At 41.2% G+C, this 18,079-nt stretch overlaps 1 protein-coding gene across 1 annotated transcript in view; it reads left to right on the top strand.

The window, feature by feature from the left end:
• Positions 1 to 14,636: 14,636 nt before the first annotated feature.
• SGK1 (serum/glucocorticoid regulated kinase 1) overlaps positions 14,637 to 18,079 on the top strand; it is a 106,316-nt gene continuing 102,873 nt past the window's right edge. The window contains exon 1 of the mRNA XM_004422340.3: positions 14,637 to 14,779. Coding sequence (XP_004422397.1) covers positions 14,711 to 14,779 — 69 coding nt within the window. The 5' untranslated portion in view covers positions 14,637 to 14,710. The remainder of the gene's footprint in view (positions 14,780 to 18,079) is intronic.

The raw sequence follows: 18,079 nt of genomic DNA, 5'->3' as shown, positions 1-18,079 counted from the left end.
CTTATGCACTGATCAAGTCCCAGTCTGGAAGCATCTGTGAGAAGCAACTGACTAAGAGAGAAGGGATCCTAGTTGGCCTGAGGTGGTTTTCCAAAGCTTTGAGATTGGGCACCGCTCCTAGCCTGAGTGTTGACACACTAGAGTCTAACTATCCTAGAGGTCTTGACACAAAATGCAAGGTAAAAATCACATAGCCTAAGCACGCAACGTGACAAAACTCTAGAGGGAAGTTTATATTGAGGATGATGATGACGAAGATTTGACCATTAACCATGTTCCAGGTACTGTCCCAGGTCCTTTATGTGGATGAACTATCTTAATCCTTACGCTGTATAGTCTGTGATCTACATCAAGGAAAAAACATTTGTGTGTGACAGAACAGGCTCAATGTGAAAGTGCAAAGTAGAAATTGAAAAAGATTAAGTTTTCAGGTTAGTATCATTTTCCCATTAGAAGTCTTAATCCTCACCCCAGGGAAACAGCATATTGCATAATAGTAAAGCATTTGCGTTTTTTGTAGTGCTCTTAAGCTCTACATTACCAAGGAAGAGGATTTCTACTCAATTAGATCACGAAGCAGAGGATTATGCAGTTTGAGTCCCAAGACGTAAAAGACTTGAAGAGAGTGTGTGGAGGGAAAACTAATCGAAGACAGGAAGGACTATACTGGCACCGTGGTAGCGTCCGTTATGAGCAGTCGAGGTATTTCTCTTCCTTTGTTCCTTCTTATGGCTGTCTTGATGGTACAGCTCATTTCCAGTAGACATGAGTCATGCGTCCTCAGACTGGACATAGCTAGCTGAGTCCAGGGGGTCTCAGTCATCGAGGAGAGCACGGTCTAACAGCAGCACTGTGTTTACTCAGAGTGTAAATTAAATTCCTGAGCTGGGACAAGCCGCGGAAGAGAGAGCAGGCTGAATTTGTTATGGTAGGAAAAAGTAAAACAGTGTATCCTCAGAAAACCTACTAGAGATGCAAATTTTGGTAGGAAAAATGCTATCATTATTATTAGTTATTGTGTTGTTACTTAATCTGATTTTTCCAGGAAATTAGAATTTATGGAGTTATAGGACTCAGTGGAATAAGGAAAAGCTGAAGGAAGTAGTATTAAATTCTCAGCCTGGTTTGGTTGTTGATTTCTTTTTTGACCTGGGGTAAGTACAATAACCTCTCGGTGGTTTGTTTTATTCTGTGCTTGAAACATATTGGTAAAATTATGGTCAGTTTGGTGTTCAGTTTCCTGAATGAGATTTTGCTGATCGGATGATTTGATAAAGCCATGGACTCATTAGGACAAAGTTGCATGTCCCAAAATCCACACGAGCCACTTCGCCTTCACTGCCACTCTTTGTCCCCCAACATATCCATACTGCTTGTCACCGGAGGACCAGGTGAGAGTATGAAGAGAGCAGCATGTAGTTGATGCTCAATAAATAGTTGTAGGATGAACGTTGGTTGAAATGACAGCCTCCAGTCATACTTTGGGCAGAGTGATCAATAAAGGTCATCCCTTTTTAGCTAAATTTGGTTCTTCCATATTGCAAAATATATCTCAGGATGAAACAATAGGAGTCTGAATGGTACTAAAACTAGCCATTTACATGCGTAACTGAGATGAATTGTTCCCTAATACTTAAGTGCGATAAATGTCACCATCTGGGACATTCAGTAACCAGCTCCACACACACACACACGCAGAGGGAGGGTTCCAGGTCTGGGGGGGCACCCCGCCCTACGCTACACTGTGGGGCAGGGCTGCCCAGACTTGAGAAAATCACAGCCTGTTTGAAGTTGGCTCCCCAGAGCCCAGCAACCCCTTTCTTCCTCCCTCTTTGCAGTGGAGAACTTGAAAGAAAAAGCTGGTATATATCCCCTGAGGCGACAGAGGACCTAAAAGTGGACTCAGAAGGCTAGATCTAGCCAACAGACAACTTTTTGTCTTACAGAGAGTTTTCAAAATTAGGAAAATTTTACGTAAATATGTGGTTTTGCAGCTTCTCTAAAATGTCAGAAGCTCTGGCGTCACTGGATGACACTTCCGTGTGGCGGTAACTGGCGGGAGTGAGGAGCAGCCACTCTTTCAGAGGGCTCCATTCACCGAGTTCCTGACGGTGCCCAGCTGTCTCACCCGTGTTCTTTGCCTGCCTGGCCCTTAACAAGTCTTGAGTTTCTGACCTGGCCTAAACGTTGGGGCTGAGAGTGGGAGGTCTATACTAGTGAGAAAATCCTCAAAAATATCAACTAATTTATCAGTATGATTGTAGCATCGGCTCCCCGCCTATTTGTTCTCATAAATTCCCTCCCCTCAACTTCCCATAGCAACAAGCAAATAATTGCATAGAACTTGTTATGGACCAAGCGCGACTTAAAAATTCACATGTTAACTCATTTCAATCTCTGCAACAACCCTATGAGGTAGGTATTACTTTTTTCTCCGTTTTCAGATGAGACAACTAAGGGTCAGAAGTGAAGTAACTTGCCCAAGATCACGTTGCTAGTAGGCAGCAGAGTGAGGATTTGAACCCAGGTAATCTGAGTCTAGAGTCTGCTTTTTTTGTTTTTTCAGTGAGGAAGACTGGCGCCGAGCTAACATCCATGCCCATCTTCCTCTATTTTGTATGTGCGAAGCCACCACAGCATGGCTTGATGAGTGGTGTGTCAGTCCACGCCCGGGATTAGAACCTGAGAACCCTGGGCTGCCAAAGCAGAGCACACGAACTGCACCACTACACAACCGGGCTGGTCCCTAGAGTCTGCTTTTGGCTACCATAGTCTGCTTTCATGCTCTGCATCCACTCAGTTAAAAATTCTGTTCTTCAAAACATTGCCCTGTCTATGTCTTGAGCCCAAAGTTGGGCTGATTTTGCCTTCTATGAGCTCCCAGATGCCCTGTGCTTATTACCACCATGACACCCATCACACAGCCCTGAAATTGGCAGCCAACTTTCTGTCTACCTTCAGAGCAAAGACAGTATCTTATTCACCATTAGGAGGTATGTAGTAGACATTCAATATGTATTTGTTGAATGAAAAAATAAAATATGTGCTTTTTATACTTTGTATTGGTACCCTAGTGGACCAAATTATCATCATGTCAAAACTGGACCAATTAACATCCTACTGAAAGGCCTCATTGCCTCTGGACTCCAATCTTTCCAATGCAATGTCCTCCTCTGCAAATGCAAATAGTAATAGCTTGTGCTCAGAGGTACTGTGAGGATTTAATGAGCTGTTTATAAAGTGCCTAACCCAGTGTCTGGCACTTAAAAAGCACTCACAATAGTACCTACTGTTGTAGATGCTACTAGATTATTCCATTCAAACTACTTTTTATAAAGTTACCCCCAGACCCAACTTAAACTCCTGCCTCTAGCCTGCATGTGACTCCTTTCTCATCTTCCCCTTGTGTTTCTCCATCTGGCACAAGGAACAGAGTGCCAGAAGCCACAGAATAAGTAGGTCTCAGCCCCCAGGAGCAGAAATTGTACTTGAGGACTTGGAATGCAATGTGAAGGAGGCACATTACTCTTACATTAACACCTATGAACATACATCATGGAATAGAATACAAAATTTGCATAATTTTTTCAAAAGATAAAACATGAGACTTAAAGAAAATATTTACTTGCAGGTGGCTGCTTTGGGTTAATACCCTCCAACCCCTGTGGAAACTAGGTCCACTGCCCTATGAGAGTACTATCTAGCACCCAGCAGGACCCTCCAAACCCTTCCTGCCTTCCACATGCTGCATGGTCTTTTGTAGCCACTGGTGTCAATGAGAAACTTCCTCTGTGAATGTTTTCAGGTGACAGTAATAGTAATAGTCAACCCTTACTGATCTCCTGCAGTGCGCCATGCACCCTGTTAAACAACTGACATATATTATGTCTTTTAATTATTCTAGGAACTCAGAGACATACGTACAATTATTATCTCCTCTTTAGAGATGAGAAACAAATTTGGAAGGTTTATATCATGTGTCCCAAGTTACATAGCTGGGAAGTGGTGGAAACACTCCAAGCAAGGCATCACCACTCTTAGCCATTAGGCCACACTCCCTCTGGTACAGTGGCTCACTGTTTCCTTATTATTCTGGTATTTATTTAAATATGCATAATATGCATATTGAATCCTGGAGATGAACAGGAGAAACTCATGGAAACTCATTTCCTTTATTTAGATTGTCTCTCCTTCCTCATCCAAACAGTGGTGATATACACCTCACAGACTAAATAAATACAGCTTAGCGTACAGACCTTTACAAATAGAGGGGAAGTTTTATTGTTGATCCTTTTTTTACTTAAGATTTCATGTTTGTGCACTATCTAGAATACCTTGCAATAAAACATACATTTATATTACATTTTAAAAGCCTTTCAATGGTGCATTTCATTATAAAAATAGCACACACTGGGTAAAAATAAGAATATTCCACATTATATACCCTTTAAGCCCTTCCAGAGATGCTAAAATATTGGTACTCTGTTCAGCCAAAGCTGAGAAGGAATTCTAGGTAGAACTCTTTAGTAAAACCCTATATTAAAAATTAAAAATACAAATATAAAATCATAGACGAGATAAAGAACAAGCATTTTTAAAATACAAATAAATAAACGGGAATTTTATAAGAACATACGTATTGGTCTTCCCCCTCATTGAAAGCTGTTCAACAGCTTTCATCCAAATGTCAGGTCTGCACTTCAACGACAAGACGGGGTGGAAGGAAAAGCCACGTCAAAGGAGAAACACGGTCGCTGAAATGTGTTTAACCATTTACGGTGTCTGACCTTTCACAATTCAAATGATTTTGGGTTGCATATAACTTTCCAAAGTAGCCATCTTCTCTTCAGAATGTTATTAGATTTTCAACTAAAAATTATTTTTCCCACTCCATCTGGAAAAGTCTAAACTTTTATTCAACACCTTACAGATCTCTTTACTTTAGGAACTAATGGAAAGTTTCATGAAACTCTTATGACACAGACTCCGTCAGATTCTTAATCACCACCAGATTCCTGTTTGGATGAGTTTATCTCTTTTGATTAAGAAGGTTACTTACAGGGAGAGGCTCTTTGACTAATTTTGTAATCAGTAATGGAAGAAAAAAGAAAAAGAATAGTCACCAAAAGGAGTAGCTACAACTCCTCATGCAAATTTTGTTACATAGTCCACTATAAAAAAAAGCACCGGTGGCCAAGGGCTGAGTCTAAAGGGAATGAGTCAGAGCCTAAAGAAATGTGACAGACACGTAGTCCTGAACCCAACGCCTAAGGAACGGTTGGATTGTCCACATGTTCTTGCTGTCCTATTGCTTGATGGACACTTTTTACTACATTTTCTATTCTATTTTGTGTAGATTTCATATATTCCTGTGATTGGCTAGATTCAGAATGGTAATGTCATTGACGAGGATGTAACTTCGGGCAAGTCAGTCTCTCTTTGAGCCTCAATTTCATCATTGATAGAACCAAAGGTTTGGATTAGAAGATCTCTAAGTTTCCTTCCAGCTCCATGTTACGTTCGACAATGCTAGATACTGGCTGTGGTCAAGTACTATTCTTTGTCAATGTCCTAGCACCAAGCACAGCACCTAAAATCTATGAAATATGTGGTCAGAGGTGAACGGATGGAAGCTTTCAAAGGAAGGAAGTAAAATATCTGGTAAAAATGAGATGATTTGGGTACATTTGATAAACTGTAGGATTTTTATTGTTTTTCAACTTTATCGTAATTAATACTTGTAATAAGTACAGCATTGTAGAATTTCATGAAGAAAAAGGCTAATTGTTTCCCCATCCATCTCCTGAAGTAAGCAATTTCAATTTTTTTTCTCTTTTGGTGAGGAAGATTGGCCCTGAGCTAACATCTATTGCCAACCCTCCTCTTTTTGCTGAGGAAGACTGGCCCTGAGCTGACATTTGTGGCAATCTTCCTCTATTTTGTATGTGGGTCTGTGGCTCGCTCACAGCATGACTTGACGAGTGGTGTAGGTCTGCACCTGGGATCCAAACCCATGAACACCAGGCCACTGAAGCGGAGTGTGCCGAACTTAACCACTATGCCACTGGGCTGGCCCCTCAACTTTTTGATGTATAACCATCCATTCCTTTCCCTATGCTCATACAAAAAATAAGTTGTTTTTTCTTTAGAAAACATTAGGATTATACATTTTTAAACTTGACAATATATTATGCAAATTTTTTAATTCATACTTTTTAATAGCTGCATAGTATTTTTTAGTATGGTTGTATAATGCATTTAATTATGTTCCTGTTTCCCCAGATTTGTGTTATTACAACCAATTGTGTAATAAGTATCCCTATACATAGAGTCTTGTCTGTAGTCTTATACATAGGACTGGTGTGTATATTTTCAAAGAGTTTCTTCTCAGAAGTAAGATTACCAGGTCAGTGAATAGGCACATTCTAATTCTATATAAATATTGCTAAATTTTTTTCAAAAATATTCATACTCTATCAACTATATGAGAGTACCTATCTCCCCAGAATTTTGCCTGCTTTGAATAGGTAATTCTTTTTTTTTTTTTTTTTTGATTTATTTATTTATTTATTTTTATTTATTTATTTTTCCCCCAAAGCCCCAGTAGATAGTTGTATGTCATAGTTGCACATCCTTCTAGTTGCTGTATGTGGGACGCGGCCTCAGCATGGCCAGAGAAGTGGTGAGTCAGTGCGCGCCCGGTATCTGAACCTGGGCCACCAGCAGCGGAGCGCACACACTTAACCGCTAAGCCACGGGGCCGGCCCGGTAATTCTTTTTAATATTTTCCAGTCTGATAAGTGAAAAATGGTATCTTGTAATTTTAAGTTGCACTTTCCTCACTACCAGAAATTTTAGCATCTCTACATATGTCTATTTGCATGTATTTTTGTTCTTTTACACTATGCCTTTACTGATTTGCTTTTTATATCCTAGGCACCTTTTCTATTAAGTTATTTCTCTTTTTCTTATAAATTTATAGGATTTTTTTGTATAGAAGTTGTATCAACCCTTTGTCACACAGACTGACAAGAATTTTGAAAACTTTTCCTATCTATTACTTATGAAATACTCAATATAATAATATTCATTTTTTAGAATTAATATGGAAATTGAGAGTGTACCAGTACCAAGAATAGTTTCACATCACAAAATAGCTGCTGTAGACTGAATTATGTGTCTCCAAAATTAATATGTTGAAGCCCTAACTCCCAGTGGGATGGGATCTGGAGATGGGGCTTTTGGGAGATAGTTAAGTTTAGATGAGGTAGTGAGGGTGGCACCCTATAATGGGATTAGCACCCTTGTAAGAAGAGACACCAGAGAGCTTGCTCTCTCTCTCTCTCCTCCTGCCATGTGAGGACACAGCAAGACGACAGCTATCTTTAAGCCAAGAAGAGAGATCTGACCAGGAACTGACCATGCTGGCAACTTGATCTTGGACTTCTAGCCTCCAGAAATGTGAGGTAATAAATGTCTGTTGTTTAAGCCACCCAGTCTACGGTATTTTATTACAGCAGCTGGAGCAGACTTAGGCAATAGCAATATAGAAAGCTCAGAGACAGTGTTGCCTAAAAGAGAGCAGCATCCCTCAATTTCATCACCAATTATTGATGGCTATTTAACCATTTCCATCCAAACTGTTAACCATTACTGACTGAGCATCTCTTTTGGCATTCCAGGTCTCCTGTGCTCTCACTTACTGAGCTTGGGCCATGCTCCCAGAGGTGAGGGGAGGGGTGCAAGGAATATGTATCTATCGCTGTATAACAAACCTACCTCAAAGTCAGTAACATAAGACAACACCATTTTCCCGTGCTCACAGATTCTATCTCTGCTGCCTGAAGTCTGGAACCTCAGCTGAAAAGCCTCAAACAGGTGAGATGACCCACACACTTTGGGGCTGGAATCTTCTGAAGGCTTTTCTGCTCACATGTCTGGTGTCTGGGCTGGGATGACTTGAACACTGGGCTTAGGTGAAATCACCAGCCGGAGCATGTAGCTTGGGCTTTCTCACACCGTGGCAGGCTCTGGGCAGTCCAGCTTCTTACACGGTAGCTCAGGGCTTCAAGTGAGAGCATCTCAGTGAACAAAGCAGAAGCAACATGGCCTTTTATGACCTAGCCTCAGAAGTCACAGAGCATCACTTCCACTGTGCCATATTGGTTGAAGCAGTCACAAGCCCATTCAGATTCAAGGGGAGGGATCATAAACCCCACTTATCAATGGGAGTAGAGCTGAAGAATTTGCAACATGTTTTAAAGCTGTCACATACAGATGTAAACTAAATATATAAATAGATATAGATATATGTACACATGTGTGTGCATGTATATTAAATCTCCTTTAATCCTCACAATAAATCAATTGGATAGGTAGTAGTATGTCTATTTTAGCTTGCCCAGGGCCACATAACTAGTAAGTTGTAGAGCCAGGGTTCAAATCCATCGACAGCAAAGCCATGCTAATTCTACTAACCATGTTGACTTCAAGGGACACCCCGTTAGTTTCAATGCTTATTATTGCCATTCCAATAATTTTGAGTTGACACCTTATTCATGGAGGCAGATTTTGCTTGAAAACAAAACAAGCCAGAGGAGATGAAATTGTGTTCAATTTAAATAAGCATTATTTACAAAACAGATAAACCCTAGGTAAACTTCAAGAGAGTTTCAATTGCAGCCAATCATGTTCAGGGATCATGAACGCACAGCATTTTCTAGAATTCTAAGACGTGAAGCTCCTGGGTGGTTCTTTGTCTCTTTGCTGGGGCTGCTCTTGCTGCTGGAGGTATCTGCCCAGCTTGCTCGCCCTGCTCTGCGAGCCTCAGCTGATTTGAATTATCTGAGAAATTGATTCACCTTTTCATTTCAGGGTGTACATAGAGATAAAGCCCAAGATCATGCTTATGGAGTGGAGAACACAGGACTCTGGGACAGGCTACTGATTTCCCTCTCGTGTCTTCTCAATCAATACCCATCACAGTAGCTTGTTCCATCACGTACACAGCACGGTGAGGCATTGGCAGCAGCCACCCCTCGTGCCACGGCTCATTTGTGCTGCCCACAGAGAAGCAGCTAATGGACATCTTTGGACAAGTCAAGTTGAAAATATGATCTTCTGGCCTCAGTTAAGGAATTACGTTGAACCTGATGTCAAAGGTTGTGTGTTGAAAGAAAAAAGAGAAGAATCATTAAAAATACAAAAAAAAAAAACCCACATAGATCTTATAAAAAGGCCATAAAATCCATTGCCATGGAGAGTTTCTACTTCATTTCTCAAAGTCATTCAAAAGGCAATCCAGTTCACAGATAAAATGACCTTTGAGGAATGCTCTGCTGACCTGCTCTGTCACCACTGACTGTGTATGTTTGTGTGTTTGTGTGCGTAACTGCGTATCCATGTTTGCCTGGTCTCCATCAATGAAAGTTACACAATGACAAAGTCTTGCTACAACATTGAAAATATCGTGACTGAGGAGACAAAAGGTAACTAGAATAAGGACGGTCAGGTCAAAAGGGAGCTTAGAGAAATACATTTTCTTTAAAATAAACAATCTTTGCTGGTTTTAATTCCTTTGTATAATTTAAACAAGGGAATAGAAATAGATGCATAAATGTGAAATCTGGGAGAGCTGTAAAATTGACTGTTTATGTTGAATGAATTATCACTAATATTCAAATGAGCAATTACTAACAAATTGATTTGTCCCCTTGGGCTACATTTTATCACATTGCCGCAAAAAAGAGAATTTCTTTATGCCTTTGTGTCAGAAGAGGCTATGTCTTAAACAGATTTGGTACAATTTTATTATCCAGAGCGAATGAGAGAAGAAACAAAGAGAAAAATGTGTGTGTGTGTGTGTGTGTGTGTGTGTGTATGTGTGTGTGTGTGCCAGTGTGGGTGAGCAGGCCCAGGTAAGAAGCAAATGACAGAGATCTAGGGAGGTGGCATGAACTTTTAACCAGTTGCTACAGCTTCTCGTAAACTAAGGAGCTAAATTTTGTAATTCTAGCTAAAAATATTTCAAGTAATAGAGAAAAAGAAAAGTCCAGTGTATTTAGTGATCTGACTAAAACCATAACCCAGGAAAAAAATAGAATGCCTTAAATATGAATTAAATACTACTTTGAGGTAGGATTTGCCGAGATGAATGCAGGTCTTCTTATTGGTTTGTTCTCTTTCTTATAAGTGTATAGACTAGCACATACATGACATTCCATAAATAGTGTCAAGTCAGTTAACACTGGAGATATTTTTTGACCTTTTTGCTAATTAGAAGAACGTAGTTGATAAATACTGACTCTAAGAAAGCTGTAGGGCTATGAATTGCTTCTTTTTTTTTAACATAGTGAGAAGGAAAACAAACTGAAGCAGCCCTTCAACCTTACATAGTGTCTTATCTACAAAAGGAAGGGCAATCCGTTCCTACTTGCACCTTTTCTACAAAACTCCATGAATCTGTTCGGTATTGATTCTTTTTGTTTGTACGTAGTTTTTTCTCTCAAATAAAAAATATAATAAATGATATTTGAGGTTTGGTTTTTCTTTTCTAATTTTTCTTTGATATATGCATGAATTAAGTGAAAAGAAATCCAATTTGTTGAAACCAAAGTATTTTAATTAAAAAAAAAAAAAAGAGGTATTTCAAATGTACAAAAACAAACCCAGAATCCCCGGTGGGCTTTCCTGATTCCTAATTACATACATCACTTTCCCTGTGGCTGGAGTTGTAAGCATATGATCAAGTCATCCTGGCCAGAGAGGAATGCAAAACATTTCTCATGACGTGGTCTATTTGTGTCCCTTTCTCTTTAGGGACATTTGTCACTAGACAGATATTTTATTGTTTATTATCTTTTGTGTTTTCCAGGTTGCTGTAGAAAAAAAAATTCACATTCCATTCAACAACTAAACATATCACAAAAATACACTTTAATCTATGGAAAGATAAACTTTGTAAACAGTACTATAGCAGTCTGTGTCTCTTGCTTTAATAAAACCAACAATGGAGAGTTACTGTTTTGCAAAGCTCTTTCACATATAATTTGGTGCTGACAATTGCCTTACGATGTAGATGGGATGCATTTTATTATGATTATTTTACAGAGGAGGACACTGAGGCTCAGGAAGTTGAAGAGACTTGTTCAAGGTCACACAGTTAGAGAAGGCAGGTGAGTGACCAGATCTTCAGGATGAGCACAGTGCCCGCTCCCCTTCCTGTACATGCTGTAGCCAGTCCTACCTGCTTGCTTTATTTTATTCATTGTGTTATAGCTCAAACATTATTCTTGGGAGGAAAAGTGAGTACACTACAAATAAGCAAGTAGAGGTTCAAGGGACTCTTTTTAACACCAGAGGTTTTTGCAAAAAGGATTTGTCATTCCAGAGCAGCAATGTCATTGAGGCTTGAAGAAGAAACGGTGAGAATAGGGGTCATTCCCTCTGAAGCTCAGCACATTGGTTTTGATGGGAGTTTACTTAATCATTTAGGAATCTCAAAGGTATTTAACAGTTCCTACGAATGGTCTGGTGCCAGGGTCGCTGATATTCACTGTCCATCATTTTTTGTTTAATTTATCTGAAAACCATTCGTTGACTGCCTGGCCTGGCTCAGGCACTCCACTGTGTGCTGGGGCTACAAAAAAGGATAAAGGTGTTTAATGAGAAAAGGAGGGAAGTAAATTAATTGATTTAATTAAAGCAAGTTTAGTGTGCAAACAGGATGTTGTAAGAGCCCAGGATGTTGTAAGAGCCCAGGGGTTATTTCCCTTTTTATTATAAGCAGCAGTCTATGCTCCTTTGTAAGTATTAACGAGCCTGGCAAAGGAGATATTCAGTAAAGAGGAGTCACTCTGGGCCTACCTGCAGGCAGCTTTGTTTGTGAAAATAGAGGTATGAGTGGATGAGAGATGCCTTCTTTTCCCCGAGGAGCCAATACAGTGTACTTAACACATTTCTCTTTTCTTGCAGTGACCAAAATGTAGTCCAAAGTAATGGACTGCCTGATCCAGTCAGAGCCCCGGCCCTGTGCTTCTCCCCCTTCATCTGGCTGACCTCTACTCGTTCTTTAACGCTCTGCACTAACTTTATCCCTTTGAGGAAACTTCCTGGGCCTCCTCCCCACCCCAACCCTGCCACCCCTCCAAACCGAGTTGGAGCTAATGCATATATATATATATATATATATATATATATATATATATATACACGCATATACAATTCTTCCCACAGTGTGCGTTTCTCCCCTACGCTCTGACTTCCTTAGTGACAGAAACTATTGATGTTTGTAGTCAAAGGACCTTCCACAGGATCTGCCATTGACTAGGTGACAGTGGCAGCATCTCCACTGGGTGGCATAGAGTCGGGAGCAGGGATGGGATTTAACTTTATCTCTACCTCCTCCCCCATAGTTTCTATTAACCACCCCCTCTTTGCCCCAAATAAACACACAGTGTAGTGAAACCAGAATGTACACTAGGCCAAGTGGAATCAAGGCCCCTAGCCCCCACTTCCCGCCAAATGCTTAGAGAGCCCCTCCTCTTATCACTCAGACTCAATAAATATTTGTTAAAATACTTTTGGGGGAGAGGCAAGGTGAGGAACAGGAAAGAATTTGAATGGCCATGACTTTTTTAAATCAGGCTTATTGGACTGTAATGTATATACAGCAAAATTTTCCTTTTTCATATGAAAGTTTGATGAGTTTTGACAAATGCATAGTCATACAACCACCACCATAATCATGATAAAGAACATTTCTATCATCTACAAAAATTCTCTTGGAATTACCAGAATTTTAAAGGAACTTTCTAGAAGAACCACAAAACCCATCGACATTGTAGGTTAAATAATGTATCCTTGCATCTTGCACAACTTAACATAGCTCTCCAAGTGAATAGTTTATTTTCTCTTGGTTATAATACTATCATTTGGTTGTGTTGCATTTTTGGAAATCTCGAAGCATTTAGCAAAGATATCATTGTTATTCCCGAAAAAACTTGGTCCAACTATAGAGATTTATACTACAATTCAGTGAAATCAATGCACCTTTTCCCCAGTTAACCTGTGTTGTCTCCTCTTAACAGAGACTCGTATAAATATTTTAACAAGGTTAGATCTATTGTTTTCGATGAGCTGGCCATCAGTTTTATCAGAAAACATTGTGTTTTCCCTTATTTATCCATCATATTCCCTTGTGGTGACTGTGAAAAGGCTCTCCATCCTGGGGACACTTGCCACACTTGGATGTGATTTGATGGATAAGTGGAATGACACAGCAAACAGGGGAATGAGTAACTAAATGCATGAGTGAAGGAATGAATGAGTGGTCCTCCATTTCGTGGATGAGGCACCGTCTGAGAGGCCCAGGAGGTCAGGCGACTGGCAGAAAGCCACCCACTGATGTCCTAGCAGGACCCCATCAGATGCCAAGTTTATTTCTTTGCTCTGTCCATTGAGCTATCCACTCTAATTTTTTTAAATCCCCCCAAAATATCAGCATTAAAGAGTAAAACTGGAAAAATAGGCCACACACAAATTAAATGCCTTTTTAAAGTGAATTTAATGTGCAAACAATAACACGAGTAAGGAATTTGGGGGAGATTTTCCCTTGATAGGAAGAAGGCTTTCGTCTCTCCATTACCGAGAGTCTTTCCTCTTCGTTAGATGGGGTCAGTAATACTTTTTGGTAATGCTCTTTCTGTTTTTTGCACAAAACACTTTGTAAATGTCCATTGTGCTCTTCTCTAACAGGCTTCTTTAGTGAAAAAGACATCATTACCTTCACTGCTGTCCCCTACTTTATAAGTGGGGAGAGGACGCTAGAAGAGGGTCTACACAGTGACAGATCATGTATTGTTGTACCTACGCTTGCACTTTATTCCATTTTTCTCCACATTTGGACAGATCAGAAATAAATTTGATTGAATTTCCATCGAGAGGCTTTATTTTAGGAACACATAGCAAAAGAATTTCAATGACCATGAGATAAAAACTGTCTGCATTTCATACGAAACTGATTTAAATGGTCCTAACAGCAAAAAGAAAAGAAAAGAGCTATTCAAGTAGCCCTCCCAAGAGGAGTCAACTGCTTTTCAGTGGGTCCTGGGCCGGTGAGGGCTCTCCATCGCTGCTCAGATATTCATGAATCGCTGCGTCTTCCAGCATCGCCTTCCCTCTCCCTCTGCCTTTCTGGCGCGGCTCTCCCTCCCTCCCTCTGGCTTCTGCTCTTTCTTACTCCTCTCAGCTGCTTAACTACAGCTCCCACTGGAACTTGCACAATCAAAAACAGCTCTCCTCTCGAGCGGCCTGCAGAAGCACATCACCTGGGCAGAGCTCGCCCGGCGCGCCCGCCGCAGCGCCGCCAGGTAGCTGGGGGCGCGCGGGGGGTGCCCTTCTCCCGCACGCTCGCGGCAGCAGGAGCATCTCCCGGAATCCGCTGCTTCCCGGGGTCCTGTCTCGCGGTGATGCCTGCGTTTCGGAGCAGTGATGGAAGGAGAAAAGCCACTGCCTGGGGCGACTGAAAGCTAGGAGAGGTTGCTGCAATCGCCGGTGCCGCAGAATGTGTGAGTGGAGACCTGAGCCCGCTGGATTCTCCATCCCGCTCCGTCTTCGTTAACCGTCTCCAGGAGGGACACCGGGAACCAGATGCACTAACCCGGCGGTGACCACCCTGGATCTATAACTGTGAGCTCCCCACTGTGGAATAATGGTAAACAAAGACATGAATGGATTCCCAGTCAAGAAATGCTCAGCCTTCCAATTTTTTAAGAAGCGGGTAAGGACAGGTTTTGTTTGTTTCTTTTGTTTTCTGCTCTTCTCTGAAATGCTTTTGATTGCTCGCCAGAGGTAAGCCTAGGATTCTGTAACCGAGCCCTGAATGAAAGCCATGCTTCTGTAGCGGTGGTCCAGCTGGGAAATATACCTGCCTTGATGCAAATTTGCGGGTAGGGGCGCCGAGGAAGAGTGGCTCTGCGAGGAGGGGGTTGGGCTGGGAAGGCTCAAGGAGGGTTCGAGCTGGGAATGGGGATTTCTCAATCAAAGCCACAAGATTGCAGGCAGTTTCAAGGAGAATTGGTCTGAGTACAGTTATGGCTAGTAATTTAGCCGGGGTCTAATTCAGCAGCTCTTTCTCTTATCCTTGAAAGGGTCAACTTTTGCACACCTTTCATTCACACAGCCTGGAGTGCTGCAGTACGGTCTTCACTGTCAGGAGCAGCAGCTTCTGGCTTCCCAAATCCATTCAGCCAATAACTTGCTGAGTCTCTCTCTCTGGTAAAAATAGCAAAGGACTAGAATGACCTTTTGCAGAAATGATGGAATCCTGCATTTTAGTTCCTCTATTTCTAGTTGCCTCAATTTTGCTTGGTAGAGCTACCTTTCTTTCAGAAAGAGAGAGCAGTGGGTGGTCTAAATTTGAATGAGTATATGGGGTTATCCTGCTGTCTACGTTTCTCTCTTAAATTGCTTGTTCTTCTATTCATAGTATTAATGTTACATTGCTTATAGGTGACCAAAAAAAAACATTTTTCTTTTTTGTGTATTTCACAATAAACTCAGCTCATTGAAATGGTCACACTGGTGGTCTGCGTAGATCTGCACATTTATACACAAGTGGGAGGTAAGAAATGAATGATTGTTAAGCCACTGATGATTGACACTCTTGGGGAGAGTTTCTTAAGCAGCAGAAGCTTCCCTCAGCCGCCGGCTGCCCTGGCCTATTTAATGCCCTAGGGCAATTCCATCAAAATGGCTCTCTCCATTCATTCTTCCTGCCCTTCATTCAGGTTCTTGCTGAGCTGTGCCTGAAATGCAGCCCTTCACTTAATCCACTAGCAGAACACAGTGAATTTCACGCTGGGCTGGACTACCTGCTTGCACTGAGTGTCCAAGCTGAGCCGGACACAGCATATCAGGCCCAGCCAGAGGGCCTTTGCCGGAGTTCTCATCAGTATAGCAAAATCCTCCCTCAAGTCCATGGGCCAAACTTTTGCATTAAAACCAAAGCAAAACCAACCTGTCCTGGCCACTGCTCATGGAGCCCGGGGAACCAGGCGAGGTCTCTCTCGTGGGGACTGCCAGTCGAATCAAAGCAAGTCAGTGCAACTTCTCCGAGCTCCAGGAGGTTTCTTAGTTTTCCCTGTAGCAAAATATTTCTTTCCAAGGAAAGGGCCCTTTGTGAAAACTAATTTCCGACAGTAAACAAATGTTTCACTAATAAAATGCTGTAGCCCATAATTCGGTACTTAAACTCTTTATCTGGTTTAATTCATTAATTTATTTGGTGGTATTGGGGGGAGAGGGGCCAGAGTGATACTTTAAAACTCCTCAGTCAGGTATCTTTTAATCATACAAGGAGCCGTCAAGTAGATTTTTTTAAGTTGTCTCTTATTTTCTTTGCCACTGAAATGTAGTAATAGGTATTCTAATTTATCATCTGATTTCTTTTTGCTTAAAAGCGTAGTTTACCAGTAGCCTTCAGTTGGCGCCTCTGTAGACCTTGAGTTTTGAAAGAACTAGCCAGGGTACTGATGTCTTACCTGAGTGCATGCCGAGAGAGAGAAGTTTACACGGAGCTAGCTGGCAGGCAGCGTCATATGGGTCTCCGTTGCTGGAGATAGGATCAGAAATTCCCCCTCATGCTTTGCTTGCTCCTCAAGGATGGCAGACTCAGCAGAATAAGACTTTGTGTCAAGTCATGGACAGCCCCGGGGGCAAATTCCTTGCTTCTTGTCTACTGGTGTCGTCCACAAGTTCTTGTTCGAAAAGTTCATTTCAGTTCGTACCATGACTTTGCTTGAGTTTTGCTTTTTTGTTTGTTTGGTTTGGTTTTTAATTACATAACTAATATGTACATAAATGTGTAAAAAATTAAGACAATACCGAGGTAAATCCCACCTCCTCCCCTGTCTTCCTCCTCCCCTAGAGGGAACTGATGTTACCATGGTGGTGTCTGTTCATTCCAGACCTTTCCTATGCATTTACATGCACATTCATATACTAGAATGCCTTTGTTTTCAGCTAAGAATAATCCATTTTTTCTATATTCTATTGTCGAAGTTCCACACATTTCTGCATATTTATTTTTAACCTAGCTGGACAGTCTAACAAAGTGAAGCTTTGTCCAGAGCCCACATGAGACCATGAACAGATCTTGGAAAAAACCCGTAGGTTTTTAGGGCTCACTAAAAAGACTGAGGTTTGGACCCAAATTTTGATGGCAGAAAGCTTAGTGCTTCTTGTGCCTTTGAGAGATTCCAAAGGGAGGGCAAGAAGCTCACCAAAAGAGAGTGCAGATTATCTGCCCCCGTCATTCATTTAGGAGAGCAAGTGTGGCCACCATTTATTGGGTGCTGACTGTGTTCTAGCTATTACAGGCCTAGCGCTTTACATGTATTATCTCATTTAATCCTTACAGTAATGCTAGGAAGTCAGAAAATTATTAAATGTAGAAAATGTGGCTTACAGAGATTAACCAACCAGCCCAAGGTCACAGAGCTAAAAAGTAGCAGAGCTAAAATTTAAACCTTCTTTGACCCAAAGCCAGTATTCTTAATCTAGACTTTTTATTTCAAATTGCCCTCTTTCCCTTTTTTTTTCCACAACAGAATCTTTTCTTCCCAAGTGAAATCTTTATGCCACTACCCAATTCATCAAACCTGTGAAGGCAGCCCAGCCTGAAGTCTCCTTCCAGCCCTCAGTGGTGACAATGACAGAGGCTGCTCTGGGGGAGCCGGCTTCCAGGAGCACAGTCTGAAGAAAGGCAGTGCTGGGGGGCGTTCTGCCCAATCCTTTGGACTTATGCTTTCTACCCATATGTTTTAAAAGCTCAACTAAATCAGCTTAATTTCATTTAGTTGAGAATTGCTGAGCTACCCTCAGTAAGAGTCCGACTTTCACTCTCTAAGTCAGCATCAAATGTCTATGGATTATGTTTTATTCTTAGAGTCTCTAAAAATTCATTTAAGATGAATGGAAAAATGTCCTTATCACTTTTAGTCTCACAATCTAAGAGCTTTAAAAGTTATCAATTGTGCTAAAGATAATCCATTTTCACGGATTTAAAGATTTGTTCAAT

Source organism: Ceratotherium simum, chromosome 19 (genome assembly GCF_057802395.1).
Source record: "Ceratotherium simum simum isolate JZ-2026a chromosome 19, ASM5780239v1, whole genome shotgun sequence".
In the NCBI taxonomy this organism is placed as follows: Eukaryota; Metazoa; Chordata; class Mammalia; order Perissodactyla; family Rhinocerotidae; genus Ceratotherium; species Ceratotherium simum.
The sequence above is the reverse complement of the archived record's forward strand: the minus strand, read 5'-3'. Positions and strand labels throughout refer to the sequence as shown.